General features: G+C 33.0%; 1 protein-coding gene across 2 annotated transcripts; it reads left to right on the top strand.

Annotated features, from left to right (window-relative positions):
• Window positions 1-3729: 3729 nt before the first annotated feature.
• LOC106129924 (potassium channel subfamily K member 18) lies at window positions 3730-22310 on the top strand. Of its 2 annotated transcripts, none has more exons than XM_060950685.1 (3): window positions 3730-3887; window positions 19851-20529; window positions 20662-22310. In XM_060950685.1, the coding sequence occupies exons 2-3, from the start codon at window positions 19917-19919 to the stop codon at window positions 21456-21458; spliced, it is 1410 nt and encodes a 469-aa protein (XP_060806668.1). In that variant the 5' UTR covers window positions 3730-3887; window positions 19851-19916; the 3' UTR covers window positions 21459-22310. The 2 variants fall into 2 exon arrangements, with proteins under 2 accessions (XP_060806668.1, XP_013184077.2); XM_013328623.2 differs by having other exon boundaries at window positions 3730-4072.
• The last annotated feature ends 460 nt before the right edge of the window (window positions 22311-22770 follow it).

The raw sequence follows: 22770 nt of genomic DNA, 5'->3' as shown, positions 1-22770 counted from the left end.
CATTATTGTAATTATGACTGGAATTTTAATTATTCCAAACTTCTTTAATCAAGTGAATTTCCCTTTGAGAGAGAAGCCTTTTCGTGCATTGAGGTCCGAATAATTAAATTTAAATGTATGATAATGAGATTTGTTCAATTGGACGATCTAGAAAATGCCAGATGTTGAAAATTGTCCAACTTTCATTTTCGGAATATCTCAGTCCCAGGTATGTCCTTTTTGAATAACAATTCGTACGATTTCTACACAGAATCTATATTTTTAATTATTTTAAAAACATTATAAAATTAAATAAGGGAAGGTTAATAAACTTACAATTCTTCTTTCAGGAGATAGGCCTACTAGCTTAAATATTGACACACTGACTACATTGTGTCAATATTTGCATCTCAATTTTGTCAGTAAGCCATACAGCTGAACGTGGCCTTTCAGTCTTTTCGAGTCTGACACTGGCCTATAAGGGATAATGACGTGATTATAGGTATATAATCACGTCATTATTACATAATTAAATACATAATATATTATATAATTAAATACATTTACCTAGTGCATCCACAATTATTCACATTGGGCCTTTTCCCTGTAAAGATTGCTGAGGTTAGACGACAGTTGCTTAATGTAAAAACCTGGCTTATCAATCTAGTATAATGTACACAACCTCTCCATAGAGGTGAGGTAACCGGTACTAATGCCAAAAGAGAAATTAGCGGGAAAAGTTAGTTTTAAATTATTAATGGCGACTCATCCAATCTCAATCCTGCTATTTGACAATTCATTAAACAAAGCAAGATGCTGACATTCCCTTTATTTATTCAAAGTCACATCAAACAGTGAACAGGACACTAATGTAAATAGAAGCTAACTAAATTTCCGTTTGCGTCCCCCCGGGCCAAAGACACTTGCTTGAGGCAGATTACATTTGAAATAGTTTCATAGTACATGCATGAGGGACCACAAAAAACATATATATGTCCTTTGACGATGAGCTCCTATTAGGAACATTTATGGTAGAGTAGAAGTTAAGTGGCTTAAGATTTGTTATAGGTTCGAATCTTGTAGGAAAATTATTTTGTGAAATTGTAAGAAAATATTAAACATGGTGTAGATATCCAGATATCTACACCTATTATATTTTCTTCAGTCAAAGGTAGAGATACCTTAATTTCCTATTTTAACATACATACATTACAATAACACCCAAAATAGGAAATAACAAAATTGTTCCCAGTTGCACCTTCCATCGATATAACTGTACTCAATACTCAATACTCTCTGCTCTTATCTGCCTTTAACTGTAAAATTATACCCACCATTAGGTCCTTCAGGTAAATCAGGAGGTTTACTTCAAAAGATTGTTAAGAAGTATCAATCCAGCTTGATCGTCATAGAAGATGACAGAATAATCATACTCAAGTTAAAAAAAGAGAAACTGGGAAATACCTTATTTTCATTCTAGTTCAGCCAAAAATCTTATGGGAAATTCATTATTTTTCTAAGATCTTGAAAATATTAGACACTTAAAAATGTAAGTAGTTCAGTAAACCATAGAATGCTTCAGCAAACAGTTTGCGGAGCGTCGATCAAATTGCGTTACGTTTGATACAGCGTAAACAACGGTAGCTTACCCTAAAAATCTCGACTTGCCACAAGCATAGCACCAACTAGATGTGACTCGTCAATGGGTTCCTTGTCTGGACATTTGCAAGGCTGCATAAATCGAAAAAACCTTAATACGCCTTCGTTTTCATCACTATGAGCTTAATTTTAGCAGAATCTGAGTACCTGAGTATTATAAAATCCCGCCTAACCCGTGAGCAAAGATCACGCAAAGATCTTTCCAATTAATTGCTCCGATCCCTGCATGCTATTGTTTCATTTCATTCATATTCATCATTCTTTGTCATGCATGTTCCTCATTGAAACTTCCTTACAAAGCAACTTGTAAATTCTTGAAGACACAATTTTATATTATTACCGTTACACTTCGGTCTGTAGTTAGTTAATTTGAGCAGAGAAACAAGCATTTTAAGGTTAAATAGAAACCAGAAGTTTTTATTTGTTAAGGGATTTATGTTAATAAGTAATGATAATAATATTTTTTATATGCTGAATTATACAGGATATCAATATGAAAATACTGTAATGACCGGGACTAGAGGTAGATGGTTTACAGGGCGAATGATCTGGTCTGCACAGACAATGTCAATTACATTATATAGAATCTAGAATTTCTAGAATAACATAAAATATGATCAACTGCCTCATCTAGTATATTTATGAGAACGCCGCTTTCGCTTAGCTCTCAAAAAAGAGGAAATCGTTTCTCGCTCGTCTTTGATACACACATTCCAAATATTTGATCTTCTCTTCACTTTGGCCTGTCGGTAAACAATAGTATTTTTAGTCATTTGCGGTTTCCTGGTGAAATAAAATATAATTTCTAGTGAAAATATCATATGTGGAATATAGACTTTAAATACTCTCTTTGTTTGACATACATACATATAGTCACGTCTGACTTGAAAAAGTATTATTATTATTTCTTGCGGGGTAAACAGAGTCAACAGTCCTGAAAAGACTGAAAGGCCACGTACAGCCGAACGGCCTAAGATGGAATTGAGATTTAAATAGTGACAGGTTGTTATTGCTAGCCCATCGCCTACAAGGAAAATTATATGTTTATTAACCTTTCATTCATTAGTCGTCTTTTACTTATCTATCGGAAAGATATGAAATGGTATTATTCTAAACTGTCGGGAACCATACGGCTAAAGCTTCTTTGTTAAGCTAGTAACTACATACATAGCTTTGTAATTGCATAATCGTTGTTCACCTGTAGTTATATATGTGTAGAACTATGTGTTATTCACGTCGTACACACCTGACTTGATGTCACATTTTTTTTACTATCTAACAAATGTAATGTGTGGCAAAAAAATAAATATGAAAATTGATAATTTATTCTGTGATGTCTCTCTGTCATTCCTTGTGTCCCGGTTGCACCCTCCATTGCTATAATTTGGTGCCTGGAGTCCGCTTTCCAACATGTTTCTGCCACTGTGAACCGTCTTTGACATCCTCAGTTTTAAGTAATTTTTATTCTGTTTTATTACTTACATAAGAATTTTAATTGTTCTTATTTGTGATTGGATTAGATACAAACGCATTGCTAGAGCATCAGCTGTCAATAAATATTAACAAACTTAAACATTACAAATCACTGCAGGTTATAATGTACTGCAGGCATATTATATAGAGCTAGTATGTTTCTTATGTCAGAACCAGAAATTTAAAGATATAAGAAGTTAATCAATTTAAAGCAAAAAAAAAATCTAATTTATGCTAACGATCGAATAATTTGAAAACACAATCGTTAATCACATTATTTTCATCAAAAATGTCCATAAATAATTCAATATCATTGTACCGAGTGTTTTCAATTTCCGTTTCAATCTTTTCTAGATTTAGAATCGCAGACAAAATACAGCCATTTTCAGCCTAAATTTATTTTTCTGTTCTCCTTTTTTGTGTTAAATGCGTTGGCATTATATTACTTTTTTTAACTCTGTTTGATGAAAGTGGTTTTGCCTTTAATTTTTCATAAGAACTGTAACCAAAACAATGGCTATTTCAATTTTTCATTGCTAACATTGAGCGCATGTGTTGAAGGGTATTGTATAACGCGCATGCGTTGATCTCGAATAAAGATGGCGGACTGTACCCGGTTCAATTCTCTTGTAGCTAACATAGTTACATAGTTTCCAAAATAAAACAAAAGTATCTTAAAAATAATGGGTGTTAATAAAAAATATTCTTTGTATTAAATCTTCAGATGTAAAAATTCGACGATAGAACTAAGAAGGTGAAACTGTGAACAAAATGAGGTACTGTATGGGGAGTGTGGATACTTAATAAGTACTATGTTGACAGATCAGTGGTATTATGTGAAGATGAGCGAATATAATGTTTCATTAAAACTATCTGAACCTTGTTGAACCGTGAACAAAAACATTTCTTTGTCCATAATAATAATAGAAAAAAAGAAAGCATCATTTGTGGGAAAATTAAGGTAGGTACAAATTTTTCATAATATGTAAGCATGTAATAATTAACATTTTTTGTTATTTCCTGTTAACTATGCCATCCAAAAGACGGTTATTGTAATATTTCATTATTAAGTTCAAATATATATCTTAGTGTTTAAGGCGTATAAATACACGTTAATGTACATAGGTAGGTATTCAAGATTTTTCTCAAGCCTTGAAGATGTAGACTATATTGGACAAAATATACAATATCTCTGCCCACGACGTTCGAGAATACGAGAACAGCTCAAAATAGCATCATAAACCTTTTATAGTGAATATAACGTTTTACTACATTGAAATACGGTCATATGTCGTCTTATCCTGAGAAATAAATCGAAAAGGTTTCATCTGTCTTTATAAAAAGCTTTTGTCTGTAATACTTGTTTAGGATACTAGCTCCGATGAAGTACCTATGTAACTAAGGTACGCAAAAATTCATTACATACTCATATACGTCTATTTTAAGAGTACCTACTTAAATAATTATTAAGGAAAGCATGTCTTGTTTAAAATTCGTCCGTATACTGGAAACAATTGAAATTATAAAAGTAAAATACTTATAAAAGCATTAATTTTCGGCGTCCGTTTCATTAGCGGTGTCAGTGGTTGTGTGGTGTTCTCGTAAAATAACTCACTTTAAACAATGTCCCGCTTATGGTCTATTCAAAGATATGCCTTTATACAGTAGGTTTTTCTGAGGGTTAGGTTCAATGATGTCGGGTAGCCAAGAAATAATGAGTGCTGCTTTTCTTTCTGCGCAGTTTACATCAGTAGTGGAAGCGGCTTCTTAAATTTGTAAATCTTCATTTACGCGTTGTTATCGCTAGATCTGTCACAAACTGAATCTCAATTTTATCACAACCAGCTAAGCCTTCGAGTCTCTTGTGGCTGTCTTGAATTGTGGATTATTCCTGTGGTTCCGTCTATCCCGTATTTATCATACGTGATGTGTATGAAATCCCCTGGCCACTCCAATTCCGCTCATTGCAACAGCAAGTGTGCTTGAATTGGACTACCTCGGGAGATAAACGCTCCGCCCGCCGCGCCGCCGAACACACAGTTCTGGTGTTTATAGTTCTATCATTTATACCGAATCTGAAGGTTTAGCGTTCTGCTTTTCAGGACTGGGCAGACAAATAAGATTTTTCTACACGTAAGAAATATATAAATTTACTAGCTGTCCTGGCAAACGTTGTTTTGCAATAAGTAATTTTAAGTTGTTAAGGGCGGACAACCCTTATCACTAAGGGGTATGAAAAATAGATTTTGGCCGATTCTCAGACCTACTCAATACGCTCACAAAATTTCATGAGAATCGGTATAGCCGTTTCGGAGGAGAACGGGAGCGAACATTGTGACACGAGAATTTTATATATGAATTTATTTTGAAGCATTATTTTTCTGCTGCTCTGAACAAAAATTATTATTGTAAAAATTTACAGCCTCTGTGGCGCAGCGGTAATACGCTTGTCTGTGATATCGGAGGTACCGGGTTCGAATCCCGGTCAGGGCATGATGAGAAACGAACTTTCTCTGATTATTCTGGGGCTTGGATGTATATCTATCTAAGTATTTATTATAAAATATAGTATCGTTGAGTTCGCTTCTCGTAACACAAGTTTCGAACTTACTTCGAGACTAACTCAATCTGTGTAATTTGTCCCGTATATATTTATTTATTTAGTTATTCCGCTCTCGTGTCTTTAAAAAATATTTGACCCCGGTTAATTAAGAAAGTTTCATTAATATCGATCTCGGCGTTTAGCTGAGAAAGCGTAATTACTTACATAGTACACTTATATTCGAAACTCTTTAGCTATAACGTACTTTTGGATACTCGTGAGATAAAATAATTAAATTGAAGCCTCCTCCTGGACCGAATTAAAATTGACAATAAAAGTAATTTGGGCTTCGTGCGACGTTGAAGGTACGAATAAATAAGGCTTTTATTCTATGTTGATGCGGCACAATAGCTTTTGTGAACAGCTGTTTGTCTTTTGGCATCTGCTTTTGATTTTCTCCAGTTATTTATACTTAGCTGGGATTCAGCTTTTGCAATTTAAATCCTCTATGAAGATGCTAACAAACTATTTTATATTTCCTACTGTAGTATATAACATTATGGATGAGCAAATATTTAGGATGATTAATGTATTTTTTCAATGAGAGAAATAACCTTTGATCAAAACAATACTAGCGAAATCTGAAAACGTTCACAGCGCACAACCTTTGATGAAACAATCTGAAATAAAATCTGAAACAAGTTTACAACATACACCTTACAGGTATGTTACATATGTTGACAGTATTATGTCATTGTATCGCAAAAGTAATAAATTTAAATATTTTTCGCTGACTTATGTTGCTGACACTATATTTTTTTTAGCTAAAACTCTTCAGAACTGATATTTTTGAACAAACAACAGACAAGCAAAAGTTTAGTTAGTTTATTGTGCCCAGCGTTGGATAAAGTAAACAATCATTCTAGGAAACAGTCCAAGGCCCTTTCATAAAAAATAACTTGAGTCCCGCATTCCGTATACATGAGCGTCCCTCAGGAACCCACGTCTCCACAAGGTTAAACAAAAGTGTTAATGCAAATGTCAGACCCTGTTAAAGTAGGTCCCGTGGGAGAAACTCACTGTTTTACACCAGTTGCCGTGTATTTATTATGAACTAACAACTACGGTGGAAATTTCCAGAAAAAAGTCATGTCCGATGTATGTATGTATCTATAGACTATATAGACAGATTATATAGTCTTTGGGCGAAATAAGTTTCATTAAAATTTAATCCAGTTAATGTTTAGTTTATTCGTACTACATACATATAGTCGCGTCTACATCCCTTATGGGGTAGACAGAGGGGTAGAACAGTCTTGAGGCCACGTTAAGCTGTTTGGCATAATGATAGAAATGAATTCGTAGGGTCAGGTCAAAAGTACCCGAAACCGCCGAGCTTGCATGAAGAGAGTTATGAATGTGCATGAAGCGAAGGAAGTATGCATAGATCGTGGCAAGTGGAAAGAGTTAGTCTCTGTCTACCCCTCCGGGAAAGAGGCGTGATTTTATGTATGTATGTATGAATTCGTATAATGACAGGTTGCTAGCCCGTCGCCTTAAAGAAGAATGTCAAGTTTATAAGCCTATCTCTTAGTCGCCTTTTAACTCTAACTTAGCCTTCGCTGTCTGTCTTTCTAATCTATCTGTCAGTTACCTAGCTGTATCTCATAAACGGTAATAGCAAGAAAGTTGTTTTTTTTAAGTATGTATTTCCGTTGCCGTTTGTTTTTATTTTAAATATGTTTATATTTAAAATAAAAAAAAAATTTCGAATGTCAGTCTTATCAATTTTTTTTTTACTTTAAGAAGTGTACATGCAACGTGGTATGTATTGATCGCGTTGTAGTTCTACCGATTTGCGATAGATGCCGTTATTATAAAAATCCAAGGAATTGCATGAAATTTCTTCATATTATTGCTGAAGAAACGAGAGCATAAAAAAATAGTATTAAAGTACGTTTGTTACTACGACGATGGTGCCGAACCCTTCGTGTAAACTGAGCAAGATTTCAAAGGTGCAACAAAAACTTAGCATAAATGTTAAAGAGGATTATACTCTGTAACTGTGTATAGAACTAAACAAAATTTTTTAAATATATGTATATATAATATTTATATATGTATATTTTAAAAAATTTATTATAGAAAAAGAAAATCTGTAACTATTTCACTTTTCCCACATACAATGTATTATTGGTATAGATAGAGTTATCTATCATTGGGTATAGTGTAAATATATACCCCCTTTCTGTATATAAAACATACTCATAAATAAGAGGGTTTTCCCATCAATTTCCTCTGTAGACTGTATCGCAATACATCTCTTTGTGTTCTCTAATTACGGAGCGGCAAGTGCCTTAGAATATCGTAAATCGTGGTTTGTTCGCAATTATCCCTAACCTCTAGACCGATTGAGATCTTTTTCAAAGTATAGAAATTGGTGCTTGTAAAGATTCTTTTCGATAATTTTTTTGCCTTTTTCAGATAGTATTTTTTTGGTTCTTCACCTTGGTCTTGTTCATTTTGTTAACATATTATTACAGATGAATCTGAATTTCCACATCTTTATCGACTTAAAACTTACGTGTATGCACTGGTTTACAGATTAAGGATTCCCAGTTGTGTCACATTCCTTGATTATTATATGGTAATAAGAATTATTCTTCTTATTGTATAGCCACCCAAGTTACCCAGTAACTACTAACTACTTTAATCATCTAAAATTGAAACACATTTAAAATTTTGGCATATTTTTTATCCCATAGTCTAGAATCACTTCTTTCTAGACCCGCCTTTACGGTTGGTTATTTATTGCTATTTCCGCCTTCAGCTTATCTGAATAAAGGATAACGGAGACGAGTTGAAGGTTCCATGAATTTAAAAAAGTATTTTCTATCGCGCCTTGAATAATAATAGAACCTATAGAATAGATTTTACTTTATCGTTTTCAACGTTGCCATTTTTATACAGGCGAATGGTTTTCCTGTTTGCGAAATAAGTGGAGATTTTTTTTCTGTTCATCTTATTGACAAACTAAAGTATTTCAAAAACTCGATTGTGAAAGCTCACTGCTCCAAAAGATATATTGATGACATCGTGATAATTTTGTTTACAGTTTGTGTCGTCAATATACTGGTTTTTTTTGCGATGGATAGCAGGCAACCGATTGAAAAATGTTTGGTCATACCTTTATTTTACATACTTAGACACAATCAGGTCTAACGCCTGGAGGATGATTTTGATTTTAATTTTTAAAATTTACTGAAGGCTTGTATCGTCCAATAATTACGTACGGAAATAAAGATAAACAATTTTCTTTATCACGTTAAATAAACTTCTAAAATAAAGTTTGTTTGATAGCAAAATTATGGCATTCATTTAATTTTTAGTTTTACCTCTTATGACTATCACTAAATTTTTAAATATTATTTTGAACTTAAACATTGATCAAGATTGTTTAACTTTATTTTCAGTACTTAAATGAATGGACTTTAGGTACAGGACGAGAGAAAATCACAGGAGGTTACCCTTAATAGTGTAACAATTGCGGCAGACCTTTGCAGTTTAAATGGCCAAAATATATTTCAAAATAGTATCCGTTTAAAGCCGCGGCTTATCCCGGGTCCCCGGGTCAACCTGTACCCTGCTCCCGAAACTGTCATTATAAACTAATATGACGACAGGGGCTTTGCGAGGTTAACAATAAAACTATAGCCGAGGGTTAATTTTATTTCGTCAACTACTTACTTTTATTTATGAGGTTGGCCCGTTGTTGAGTTTGTAAGCTGCAGGTAGGTGTGTAAAGGCGTTAATGCCTTGAGAAGGAATAAAATAAATAAATATATATATACGGAACAAATTATTAGATGTTGAGGATATAGTATGATAGTTATGAAAGATAAGAGTACTTATGCAGTTATTGTATTTTTATTGTTGTTAATTTTAACGTTGATCGTAACTTGATTAAATCGGGGAAGTCCTCGCAAAAGGTCAAGTCAAAAATCTACCCTAAATTCACAAGATTACCATTGCTAAATATAAAGTACCTAATGAATGTAGATTATGTGAGCTCTGCCTACCCTTCCGGGAAAAAGGCGTGATTTTATGTATATTATGACTTATTATAATAACATATTATCTCTAAAACGATACTTATGTTATTAAATCACAAATTTATATATATAGTATGTTCGTCAAATAATACATTTTTGTTTAATGTTTGAAGATATTGCTTTTAGATAACGCTCCCGCGAGAATATTTCTTCGTGAATTTTCAGCTAGATTTATTTGATAAGTATTTCCAATTGTACCTTGAGAGATTTGTCAGTCACATAAATTCACACACCTAAGTAAGCATATATTTCTCACTTCTTTTTTTAAATAAACATGGTTACGTAACTGAAATGTATTTTGCTGAATAAATAAATATACTTCAATTAAAAAAAACATGTAATTAAGGTTCTGCTATCGCCTCCACACACATGGATTATTTATCATGTAATAAAGCTTCAATTTTACTGATGTTGTAATTATAGTATATGTTATTGAACTTTCACAAATTGACAGGATGATTAATATTAAAACTATAAATTATACTTTAATACACCTAAATAAAACTTATTAAGGAAGAATAAAATATTAATCAACAAATACACCTAAATATAAAACTAACACTTATTTTAAAAAATGCAAGTCCCGGCAGATCCGCGTCCCCGAAGTAAAGTGCTTCTCTTTTGAACGAGATAAATTACCTCGACAGTTTTTCAATTTCGTAATTGAAATAAATATCATATATTTATCTATGTAAATATATAAATCTAAATACCTATTTAAAGACACTGACTGCAATCAGTCAGTGTCTTCTTCTTTTATATCAGTATATAATATAATTAATGCACAGTATTTGGCATGTAGTTTCTTTACTAGGCTATGGGTACCCTCAGAGAGGATTTCGCAGAGTTTTCCCAGAACGGCAATTAACTGAATTTTACTCTGATTAGAAATAAGCCTACATAAATATGAGTCTTTCGATGTTTCCTTTGAAATTGGCACTCTCAATATAAATGATACGAAAATAACTAGTATGTAAGTTTTACCGCCTAGCTGGCAACACAGAAGTTAGACTTTCAAGATACTCCTCACAGGTGACATTTCATTCGGAGCTTTCGGCTGCTCAGCGGCGTCTTGACAAACTTTCAGAACTTTGAAAAGCATCCCTTTGTGGTTAATAGACATAGGATAGTGTAAGAGTACCTTATTGTTAAACATTTTAATTTATTTTTCATAATTTCCCTATTTTATATGAAAAATAAGAGCAATAATATCATAACGTCTGAAAGTGCTGTGTTCAGAAAATTACATGGTGAAATTATGAAAGGTCGTCCTTAGTCTAGAATCGGTAGTACGATGAGTACGAGTAAGAAAGGCTTTCTATGCGTAAGTACTTATAATAAGACATTATTTACAGGCTTTATTTTAGATAGGTAAACTTTATCGCTCAAAGGTGTAAAAATTGTATTATATGAGTAAATACTACTTAAAAAGTAGACCTTAAACCTTGTGGACAATGCAACTGGGAACATACAGGGATGAGATAGAAAATATTAAATAATAAGTAAGATAAAGGAAAAAAATGGCAATAACCGTGTACGTGATCATTTTATATTTTCACTTCTTGTTATACAATTTTTATTTCCTTTTATTAATGCTACATAAATAAATCTAGAGACGAAAATAAACTGCAAACTTGCTCGTATAAACTATAATTTCTACTGAAAGCGACTATCTACGATCGAAGTGGTTCCGGAATGTCGCTCACGTATTCTATGCAAAATGTGTGAGCCGCTATCTAAAGTTTGTTGCAAAATAGAGAAAAAACAGAAGTATTTCGTATTTTTCTACGACTTATTCTTTACTTTGTTTCATTAAAAGCTTCCGTTGGATGAATAGCATATGTTTGAGTTTGGTGTTAGTATCTTCATTCTTCCAGCATATTCCTCAATTACGTCCTACTCGAAATGAAGTCTGACTGTGACTTCTCGTGTTCCATTATTAGAAGCAGACTAGTATCTATAAATACTATACTTTTGAATTAAATAAACGTTGCGTCATAAACACCCTTTGTAACTTATATCAATGAAGTATCTACTTAGATTAACTAGTGTCAATATAAATATATCAACGTTTTAAAGTGTAATATAATATAAGCTATAGAGAATTTTGTGGGCCAACTTAAACCAAAACGCCAATATCTTGGCAAATAAATCGAGAATTGATTTTACGACTGAATTTATAGACCGGCACTTTGAATGTCTATTTTAGTGCTAGTGTTAAACACATAACACTTGAGCAGATAGCCAACCTCGTGAATGCTTCCTTAAGGCGAGTATACAATGTATTATCTATTTTACGATCCTAATGAAAAGTTATGGGTTCGTTTTGGACACAAATCGGTCGCGGGGTATTGGATTATTAACTCCGATATTGACTGTTTGGTCTTGGTTTTATTACTATGTTGTTTTAATTACACATTTTTGGGGGGGTTTCTTATTGCTTTACGTAATATCCTTGGGAACTTGAAGAAGTCGAGCGAGCTCATCATATTGGATAGGCACAAAATATTGTTTTTATTATTATTTTAAAGCTATTTAGACAATGGTATCTGTTAATTATTACTTTTAAGTCCAATAAAATAAATAAAGTTACTGCATGATAAAAAAATGTAACATAAATCGTATGAAAAATAACGTGATAAAATTTTATTTTTATTTTTAACATTGAGTGTATGAAACCACTTCGTTAGCTTGCGATGTTCGATTGGTTATATTCGCTATTCAAAAATGGAAAAACCAAAAGCAATCAATAGATTAATCATAGACATAGATATAGGTAGACCACTTCGCGTTCCAATTTCGAAACTGCACAATTTTGAGTGCGCTCGGCTACTGTTCAATTAAATTGGACCCTGTCCTGATACGAGGTTGTTGAACATGTTAGTGTGCACTACACTGCACTCGAATATAAGGCGGGTAGAACACTATGAGTTTTATATTGCGGAAATAACAATTATACTAAATAAATTCTGAACAAAATGTATTTATACCTAAGGGATAATAAATTTTTTTAATGGATGATATTTAATTTATATGTCATGCTTTTCATAACATATTACTTACTGACTTATCAATGCAAAGTATCTTATATTGAAGAAAATAACTAAATAATTTTATAAGCCTGTCCCTTAGTCGCCTTTTATCATATTCTTTTTTTTATATTTACGAAAACGTGCCGTGTGGTTCCCGGCACGTTTTCTAGTATACCACTATAATACTGAAACATATCTGTCATGCACATAGTGTAAGTGAAGAGTTGCGTCTAGAAGTGGCACGTCGGAAAACACAATAGCCTTTGTGACTCGAATGCATAATAAGAGCTCTATGTATGTTTTCACGGATGTCGGTAAACTACCGGCTTAACGGCAGTAGGTATTATAAGTGTAAAAGTTTTGTAAGTTTGAAGGTATGTTTTTTGCCCTAACTACTACTACTATAAAACTACTGGAAGTATTTGGATGAAAAGTAATCTAGGTTAATAAAATAATACATATACTATTTATATATGAGCGAAATGGCGGGGGAAGCCAGTACTTATAACCGACTATGTTATCTTTGCTAAGAAAAATATCAATTACCTTAGTACAAAGCCTCCTGAATTTGAAATGTTTAAGAACTACATTTGTCAAATTGCCACGATCCCTGAATATTTACTTTGCCACATCTATAATTCTTAATGCAAGATCGTCAGGCTAAGGTACTTTCGATCTAAACTTTTGCCAGGACGCTGATTGGATCATACATAGTACAATGTATGTACTTTCGTAACTAGGCTCTCTTCTTCTAACGTTGACATTGTTTATTTGCTACGTCATTCTGCCCCCGTAGCATGGCACGCGCGACGCCGTTTATATCGCGCGAAAAACTATCGCCGTTTCGCTTTTTATTATGACGTAAAACGGGACAGTGATAGTTAGTAGCGCGATGAAAAAGGCGTCAAGCGTGTCATGATACGGGAGCTGCTTTACCAAATTAAAATTATTAGTAAAGTAATAGTTATAATCATACATAGAACCATTCAGATGTGGAGTCATTTTAGTGTTTATTCAGGCTGCTTAACATACTCTGAGGACTAAGCTGGCGTAACGAAATTTCTGTTCACAAAAAGAAAATTTGACGAGCATAAAACATAAAAGGCGATTTACTTAGCGCTCCATCGAAAAGGTTTCAGAAAGATCATAAAATACTTTTTATAAAAGCAACATAGAAGTAATGAAGTTTTAATTAAAAATTTATACGGCCTTAAATAACTATTGAATCTAAAAATAAAAGATATTGGTAGTTTTATGTTAATTAAATATTAAGTATTAGTTAAATTGAAGGTAAATACAAAATAAGAAACAAGTATTTGAATATTAAATTTGTACTTAATAATGCCATCAATTTATTAGTCATTTGTTCACAATATTATTTTGTTTTCCAATCTTATGAAACACTTCATGTCAATAATGAAACTATGTTGATCTAATCTGGTTAAACTTTCCATACCAGCTGATCTTATTGGCTTTAATTTATTACCAATATACATATAAAATAATTTAATACAAAATTTATGACCTTATATACATAGATGCAAAAAAGCTAAAACATTCAACACTAAAAAGGTCGGGAAACGAAGAAATGGAAAAATCAGTCCACGATCCGCCCGTTTTAACCAAAGTAATGTGACGATGCGAAAATTCAATTTCAGGTGTCGGTGGCGATAAAGATTTTGCATAAATCAGTGATATAATCCAATATTACAGCGTTTTAGCCACCCCAAACGCCTAATGTTCCGCCATTGAAATCTCTATTCCAATTTAAATGACTTATTTCATTACCCTGCGTGCGCATAAATGAAATAGGGTTACCATGGGATTCATGCTTTTGGGAAGATAATTTATTGTAAAAGATTCCGATTTGAGATTTGATGGTTTTTTGATGGTAATAATGTAAATTTGAATCGCCACGAGCGAAATTAATGATCCGGAACGCATTGGCGGTTGTAGTACATGAAAATGAAAAATGAAAAATGTTTTATTCAGTACAAAAAATACAGAGTTTTCTACAACAGTTGCACTGACCGTCACACTAGGATTCCCTGTGTCGTGGCGACCAGTGTCTTCCCCTTAAATTTATTAAACAATTTTAATTTGTGTTTTTTGTGGATGAGAGCATATTGGCCGACATATTGGCCGCTAATAAAAAAAATGCTTTATCAAAATCTCATTATGAATATTCTTTTTTTTATAAGTTGTGTGGTTCTCGTTCGAGGGCCACTCCATATTTCTTCCCTTCTTACCCATGGATGTCGTAAAAGCCGAATAAAGGAAAGACTTATAAACTTGGGATTCTTTATGTAGGCGATGGGAATTTCATCATGTCACCATACACTTGAATATGGTCTTTCAGTTTCTTCGGGACTGCTTGCGCTTTCTACCCCGCACGGGTAATAAACGTTCAATATTTTTTTATGTATGTTTGTATGAATAATTTTCTATTGTAACGAAAATTTAGTTACTTGGTCAAATTATACATGATCAACTAGATACGTCAGTTTATATTTATTTAACATTATTTGGAAACGAACATAAGTTTGTTCATCATCATCAGCTACAAATAAGATTAATGTTACAAATTAAATTTAAATCTATCACATAATTATTTTTTTTTATTAGTTAAAATAAAAGATACAAATAATAATTTTTTTAAAAGAACTCGTCTCTGTATATATTAATATGGAATATGAATTTACTGTGGAATGATTTGAAAAAGATTTTACGGTCTGGAAAATAACTTACTCGTATGAATGAATGCTCAAGGTAGATTTGAATGTAAATACTACCTATAAATTGATCCCAAAACTTACCTGATATTTTGTTACCTACTCAACGGCTTCCATCCGAGAGCCAGGATATAAATTCAGGAATTGATAATAAAATTTTATTATTTAGGTAGATATTATGAGGATTGTTATTTTCTATCCATCCGCAGAAGTGGGATTAGCATAAGCATGGAACCTTTACTTTGCATATACAAATATATTGTAATTGTAATCATAAATTGAAAAGAAAAGTATATGAATATTATGAACATACATACAAGATAAGGCTAAACCGAAAAAATCTGGCTTAAATCGAGTACAATATCTGATAAAAGTTCAGGTCAAGATATCCTAAATAGACGAGCTTGCGCGAAAGATTACTAAGTACCTATGGTTGAAGCGAAAAAGTATGCAGGGATCGTGGTAAGTGAAAAGATCTTTGTCTGCCCCTATGGGAAGGAGGCGTGATTTTACACACGTATGTTACGTCATACATTTGTAAACAGATACATGTACTTACTGAACGTGGCCTTCCAACCACCTTTTAGATTGTGGGCTCTGTCTATCCCGCAAAGATGGAAGACGTGACACGTATTTTGTTTGTTTGTAATATCTTTATTGCATCGAAATTTACACAGTAACAAGAAAATAGTACAAAGTTATAAAATAAACAAATCACTAGCAATGGCGGACTTATCCCATAAAGGGATCTCTTCCAGTCAACCGGCAAAACAATAAAGGAACTAGATAATTCGTATTTTATACATACTTAAATAAAGCCGAAAATAAACGCCAAAAAGAGCATAATACACACTTACAATTTCTTGTAGGTAGTCACGTGAGTACGAGACATCTAGTTAATAACCTGACTGTTGTTGGAAACTTCTAGCAACTTATCTGCTAACTGTTTTTCGTGGTGGCAACTTGGAACTAACTTAAGTCTAAAACTTGTATCACAATGTGGAAGTTGCTGTTCATAATTAATTACATTCGTAGATGTATTTCAAACATGGTAGTTGTTACTGTTTTTATTAAAATTTGCAGTAGCGAACTCGGGCGTAATCTAGGCTTTGACATTTGCTGTCTATTAAAAGTTTTTATCTATTAAAATAACAATATTTTGGGTTTACTTGTAAAATATTCAATTATATGATCTAAAAATTCAATATTTTACAAGTACGCCCAAAATATTGTTCTTTATTTTTAAAATATAAGTAAAATTTCAAATACTTTTTAGAAAGATTCTTCTAGAAATCCCAATAAACTGCTTTATTGAATGCTCTCAATATTTTTTTTTATTACTAGCTATTCACTTTATCTACTAACAATCCTTTTCCTGAAGTCATTAGACCCAAATTAGTTACCTACTTCCTACAACAGGTAACTAATTTGAGCCTGAATATCCTAAAGATCCTGATCTAGCGATGCCGAGTGGTCCTTTTAATGTTCTTGCAAATTCTTACAATTTCACATCTTCGTACTTAAAACAATTTTAACTTTGCCAGTGGGAACAAAATCTCGAAATGGCGAGGTAACGTGTATAATAAAAGCCCGAATAATTTAATGTTGAAACTTTTCATGTTTAATCCCCACTGTTACTTGCATCTTATTTTTAATTACATGTTCTTTGTACTTTCAAAGTTTGAGAGATGAGAAGGTGTTGCTTTTGTTGTAAATTAAAATGTTAATTGAAAAATGAGAGAGAGTGGTCTTTTAGAAAAGGGGTGTTTGAGTATTTATTGAATTTCGATTTAAGGATATACTGATAAACGTAATCAGGTCTTTTATTCTAGTTCTGCCATGCCTATGGAGGAGCCTAGGGTTCACTTTTGATCACAAGTCGGCACTGAAAATGTAGAAGTGATTACAATGAGCAGCTGCCATTTGATCTCCGTGGTACTGGGACATGTATGCTTTACATCCAGTTGCCTATATATTGTAACGTCTAACAATGATTGGTCATTCAAATATAAAACTATACCAAAAAATCTAAGCTTGGAAACTGAAGTCAATCCAATTAGGAAATTGCTCTGCTGCTTGTGACATTTTAAATACAATCATTAAATAGCAGGAAAGTAAAAAATAAGGTTTCATTAAACATAGTACTTTTCCCAAGGCAATAACGATATCGTAATTATTAATTTTAATTGTGTCATGAACTTTAATAACTTTCATCATTTGCATTAAACCATTGAACTTAACAAACTTTTAAATAAATTATTGGCAAAAGTTTATTGTCTCGTAAATCTCTACGGATTCCTTGGTACGTTTTGTTTCCAGTACATTAACGCAGAGATAAATTAATTTTAAATAGTGGTAACAAACATTTGAAATTAAAAACTTTAAAGCCATAAATTTCAAGGAACCATTGATAGGTCACTAATCTTATCCTTAATCGTCTTAATAACAAGAGACGAGTTCTTTAATTATTTGATGTAGAGGCTTATTTTAAACACACTAGCCGTATTGATTAAGGTTCCTACTAGTGACCCATCTATCATTTTGTTTATTTTATTTTATTTTTTTTATTTTATTTATTTATTTATTGTGACAAAAACGGTTTACACCTATTACAATTATCACACTTTACAATTTGAAACACAGGTATATCATATTAAGTTAACCATTATGGTTTTTATATCCTTCTGATGTTAGTCTCAGTTCCATCCTCACGTCTCTGGAGAGTAGCTCGAGCAGCGCCTGTGACCACGATTCTGGATTGGCTTAGTAAAATTTAATATTTTATTCATTTCATAATTTCATTCACTTAATAATCGTCATATCTTTTGGTTTCACAACATTGGTTGACGTCAAATAAATTACTTCAAACTAAGTTTACTGCCGCTTCTAAAGCGTCAGTGCAGAAGAAGCGGTAACAAATTGCACTGCAACATTTTCTTCTTCAGTCAGGTTTTGTGTCTTCCATTATGAAGCAATATATCGGTGTATCAAGTAAAGTTAAACATTTCTAAATTGACTTCTGTAACTGGACTAAAACCAATATCACCAAATTACAGAGGGCATCTCAGTAATTGCAAGGGTATAGATGGCGCCACTAGTGTCAAGAGAGGCCAGTGCGGTTTGTATTGAGGTCGGTATGTGTGGTCACTAAGTACTCAATTGAATTCCATCGAGGATTTTGGAACATGTCCGAATTAGAAATAGAGATAGCATGGTCAATCTAAGAGTTTGATTGAAAATATTGATGAATCTGAAGGAAGCAAAAGTTTATGCAGGAATCATGGCAAGTGAAATCTCCGCTCTTTCGGTACGATAGATTTTATAACCGGAGTGTCTGTTTATCCCTTCGTGAAAGAGGCGTAATATGTGATTTGTTATCTCATTATTTGTATTAACAGTTATTTTGCGTTAAAGCTTGGAGACCTTTAATGACGACTTATAGTACCTAGTACCTATAATATAATATCTATCATCTGATAAAACCTGATAAGATATTTGGTAAGTATAGTTTTGATGGCCAGATGCCAAACGAATTTGATTAAATTATTATGCGTTAGGAGCAGAGAAGAATTAAATTTAAAATAGAATTGAAGTTCACGCCGACTCGAATCTCGTTTCGCAAAATAAAAGCAATAAACGCCTTTTTATTTCGTGGAATTCTTCTGCAGATGCTCTAGACGTCCAATAAAAAGTTTAACGTTTTATATCAGACTTGGAAACTAAAGCATTGCTAAAATAAATTCTAGTAGAGTTTAGGTAGGTAGGTAATTTTTATTCCTATATAGACAATGCCTACAATGATTAGGTCTAGAATATTGCACGCCAGCTGCATTGGTAGTTATTGTTTTACCGAAAAAATATCTATAGTTGAAAATATAGTTTTGTTTGTTTTGACGAATAAACTCAATAACTTCTAGATCGATTTTGATGATTGGTACTTGGCACAGAGACAGATAAAACCTTCAAGAGTAGGTACTTGATTTCTCAAAACTCCAGTAGGAGCCAAGCCCTGCGCCAAAGCTGCATTTATTATATTGGTTTGTAATATATTTGTAGGCTTTACATTATAATATAACTTACCTATATACTTCAATCGAAGATACCCATTGGATTCTGGCGTTATTTATTGTAGGTATGCTAATATAGGTTTACGTTATCTGTTTTCTATCTTCTCCCCTTTATCGGCCCGCCTTTTCCTGGTAAAGCTACTTTGTTATGGTCTGCTGACTTCAACATTATGCAAACAAAATAGACTCTATCCTTTTATTTTATTTTCATTTAGCAGGCATAAAAGGTATTTATATATTCCTTTTTTCCGCAGATGACTTGCGCCAAAATAAGAACTGAATAAGAAAATACAGGAAAACATGCATCGTCACATAAGTCCATGAAGACGAACATGGATAAAAATAAGAAAAAGAATCATGTGAATGGAAAATTTAAGAAGAATGGCAAATCTGATAATTATAGAGCAGAAGAAGATGTTGTCACGACCTGTTGTTTGTGTGTCAAAACGAAAAAGAGTAAAAAGAAAACACTAATTGCCGGCTGTGTTACTAACCTTGGTATATTTGTTTTACTACTGGCTTATACTTTACTGGGTGCTTTTATTTTCTTAGCCATCGAAGGTAGTGCTGCCAAGATACACCAAAAGACATTAGCTACTACTTCGTACCAAGCAACAGATCAAAAAGTACCATTATCAAAAATAAACGGAAGCATCAGCCAAGCCAGTGCAGAGTTGAGATCACAAACTGTGGAAAGTATTTGGGAAATTACAGTATCATTAAATATTTTGTATAAAGAAAATTGGACAAGATTAGCAGCACAAGAAATTGCTAGATTTCAAGAGAAGCTGGTAGCTAGAGTGGCTGCAGACGTCTCAGCTCAGTACGGGGGTGCCAGGGCCTTGGAGTCAGCACCAGCGCTTGTTGTTGATGACTATGAATGGGATTTTGCAAAGGCATTTCTGTATTCACTTACAGTTCTTACAACAATAGGTAAGACTATATTATATAATCACGTTACATTCTTAATATTAACTAAGTTTACAAAGAACAATTTACAAATACTATATTTTTCTACACTTATATATTAGTAGTGTTATTGTTAAGCTGTATTTATTTTTTCAGGATACGGCAGCGTAGCACCCAGGACAGCTTTAGGCAAGGCTGTCACAATAGGGTATGCTGTGATCGGTATTCCTCTTACTTTATTATATTTGTCAGTTGTTGGAGCATTACTCTCTAGACTGGCCAGAAGCGTTTTCAGCAGAGCACTCTGTTGTTGTCTTTGCACAAAATGTGGTTATTGCTGTCTCGACGAGAGAACCATGGCAAGCAAAGAACGAAAGGAGAAAGTAAGACGTCACGATGACTACAGAGGACAGACTTTACATCTTCAGGAACCGTATTATGTACGATCACCATCAGGTACTATAATATCTGCGTCACAGGCACACAGTGTCAGTACAAATTCTATAAAAGATAAGACGCAGAGTCTAAGTTTCCTCAGAGATTGTGATTCAATGAGTTGCACTGATACAGATTCCAAAATATCCTTACGAGGATTTTCAATACTTGCTCCAGTTTCTTTATGTCTGGCTGCTATATTTACTTATATATTCTTTGGTGCCCTTGTTTTGTATCAATTAGAAGGTTGGAGTCCAATAGATGGTGTTTACTTCTGTTTTATGAGTCTTAGCACGATCGGTTTCGGTCACTTAGCCCCTGGAGCTACTCAAAGAAATGGAGCGTCGTCCGGTACTGTCTGGTTTTGCTCAATTTACATTATGACCGGGCTTGCTCTTACGGCTATGTGTTTCAATGTTTTGCATGACGAAATAGTTCATCGTTTACGTCACCATGAAAAAGTATTGAAAGCGACGACTCAGAAAGTTCTGACTCCAGAGTTTCTGCATCGGTCCTGACGGGATGAAAGTGGTAATTTAACTGATGATACTGTGGTTAATTCTGAAGGCGAATCTCTGCCTGAAGTATTGCATCATGTTTCCAACTCAAGATGGGAAGGCGGTGCGATACGTCGAAAAGTTTATACAAGTAGGGAAGAAAGAGATCCTGAACGATTGACACCCATGTAGATATTGACCAATAGAGGTTTTAAATGCCGGAACTTGTCCCCATTGTTTTATATATAATAACAAAAAATTGTATCACCAGTGAATAGAATTTAAGTAATTTTATATGAGCTCAAAATAATACTGCAGTTTTCTTTTAAAATAATGATTATCAATAATGCTCAAGTTTATTAAAATGTAAAACAATGTTTCTTGAGCTATATTAACATAAGCTATATTGTTTGTGTTGAAATTAATAAACTTTGGGTTTTTGTACATGTAGGCTGTCCATTTGTTACGATTTACCTACAACTTGTGTTTATTTTTCCTATCTTGTTTGGTAATTCTGAAAAGTAAGAAATTAAACCCTAATACATACTTTTCAACAATTCCATAAAGACATTTAAAAACTTTGTTAGCTGTAGCAGAAATGGTTATATTCAAGTTAACGTTTTAGTTTTGCTATTTATATTTATTGTAATAAAGTAACAAACACATAATTACAGTTTACAGACAGACGAGACAGGGTTTGACCGCAATGATTAGCTATTAACCACAAATTCGACAAACCGCAGTTGATTCCGCGAACTTTGATTACATTAGTAATATATCTAAATTGATAACGTGTCAGTTTAGAAATTAAAATTAATCATTTGCTGACTATTATTATACTTTATTAATTCAAACAAAGCTATCAACCTGGCCAACCGATTTCCTCGGCGAGAAAGATTTCAAATTAGTTAACTACTCGAAAAATTTACCAACAGGATATTGAATTTTATCTTTGAATGATTTGTCAATAGAATATATTCTGTCGACAAATGATTCGAAAATTAAAAGGCTGACTCTCAGGCGATTAAAAATCATGGCGTTTGCCAATCGACCGTCGAATAACGGTTTAAGACTCACATTGTTAAAATGTTTAGGTTAATATTGCAGACCCTACATTGTTTTTCAGTGTACCTAATTTTATGGGATTTAAAAGGTGTTTTATAGGAACTTACTGGTTGGTTGCGGTTTTTTAATTATATAAAAATATTTTGTTTAATGACGAAAATTCACAAAAACTTTTGAAATTGTATTTTGAGTTTTAAATTTTAATATTCTGATGCCTGTTTTCATGATTTTATATAAGGAATTGACTGTATGACTAAAATTTAATATC

This window comes from Amyelois transitella, chromosome 22 (assembly GCF_032362555.1).
Source record: "Amyelois transitella isolate CPQ chromosome 22, ilAmyTran1.1, whole genome shotgun sequence".
Classification (NCBI taxonomy): Eukaryota; Metazoa; Arthropoda; class Insecta; order Lepidoptera; family Pyralidae; genus Amyelois; species Amyelois transitella.
Note: the sequence above shows the minus strand (reverse complement) of the source record. Positions and strands in the feature narration are given on the sequence as shown.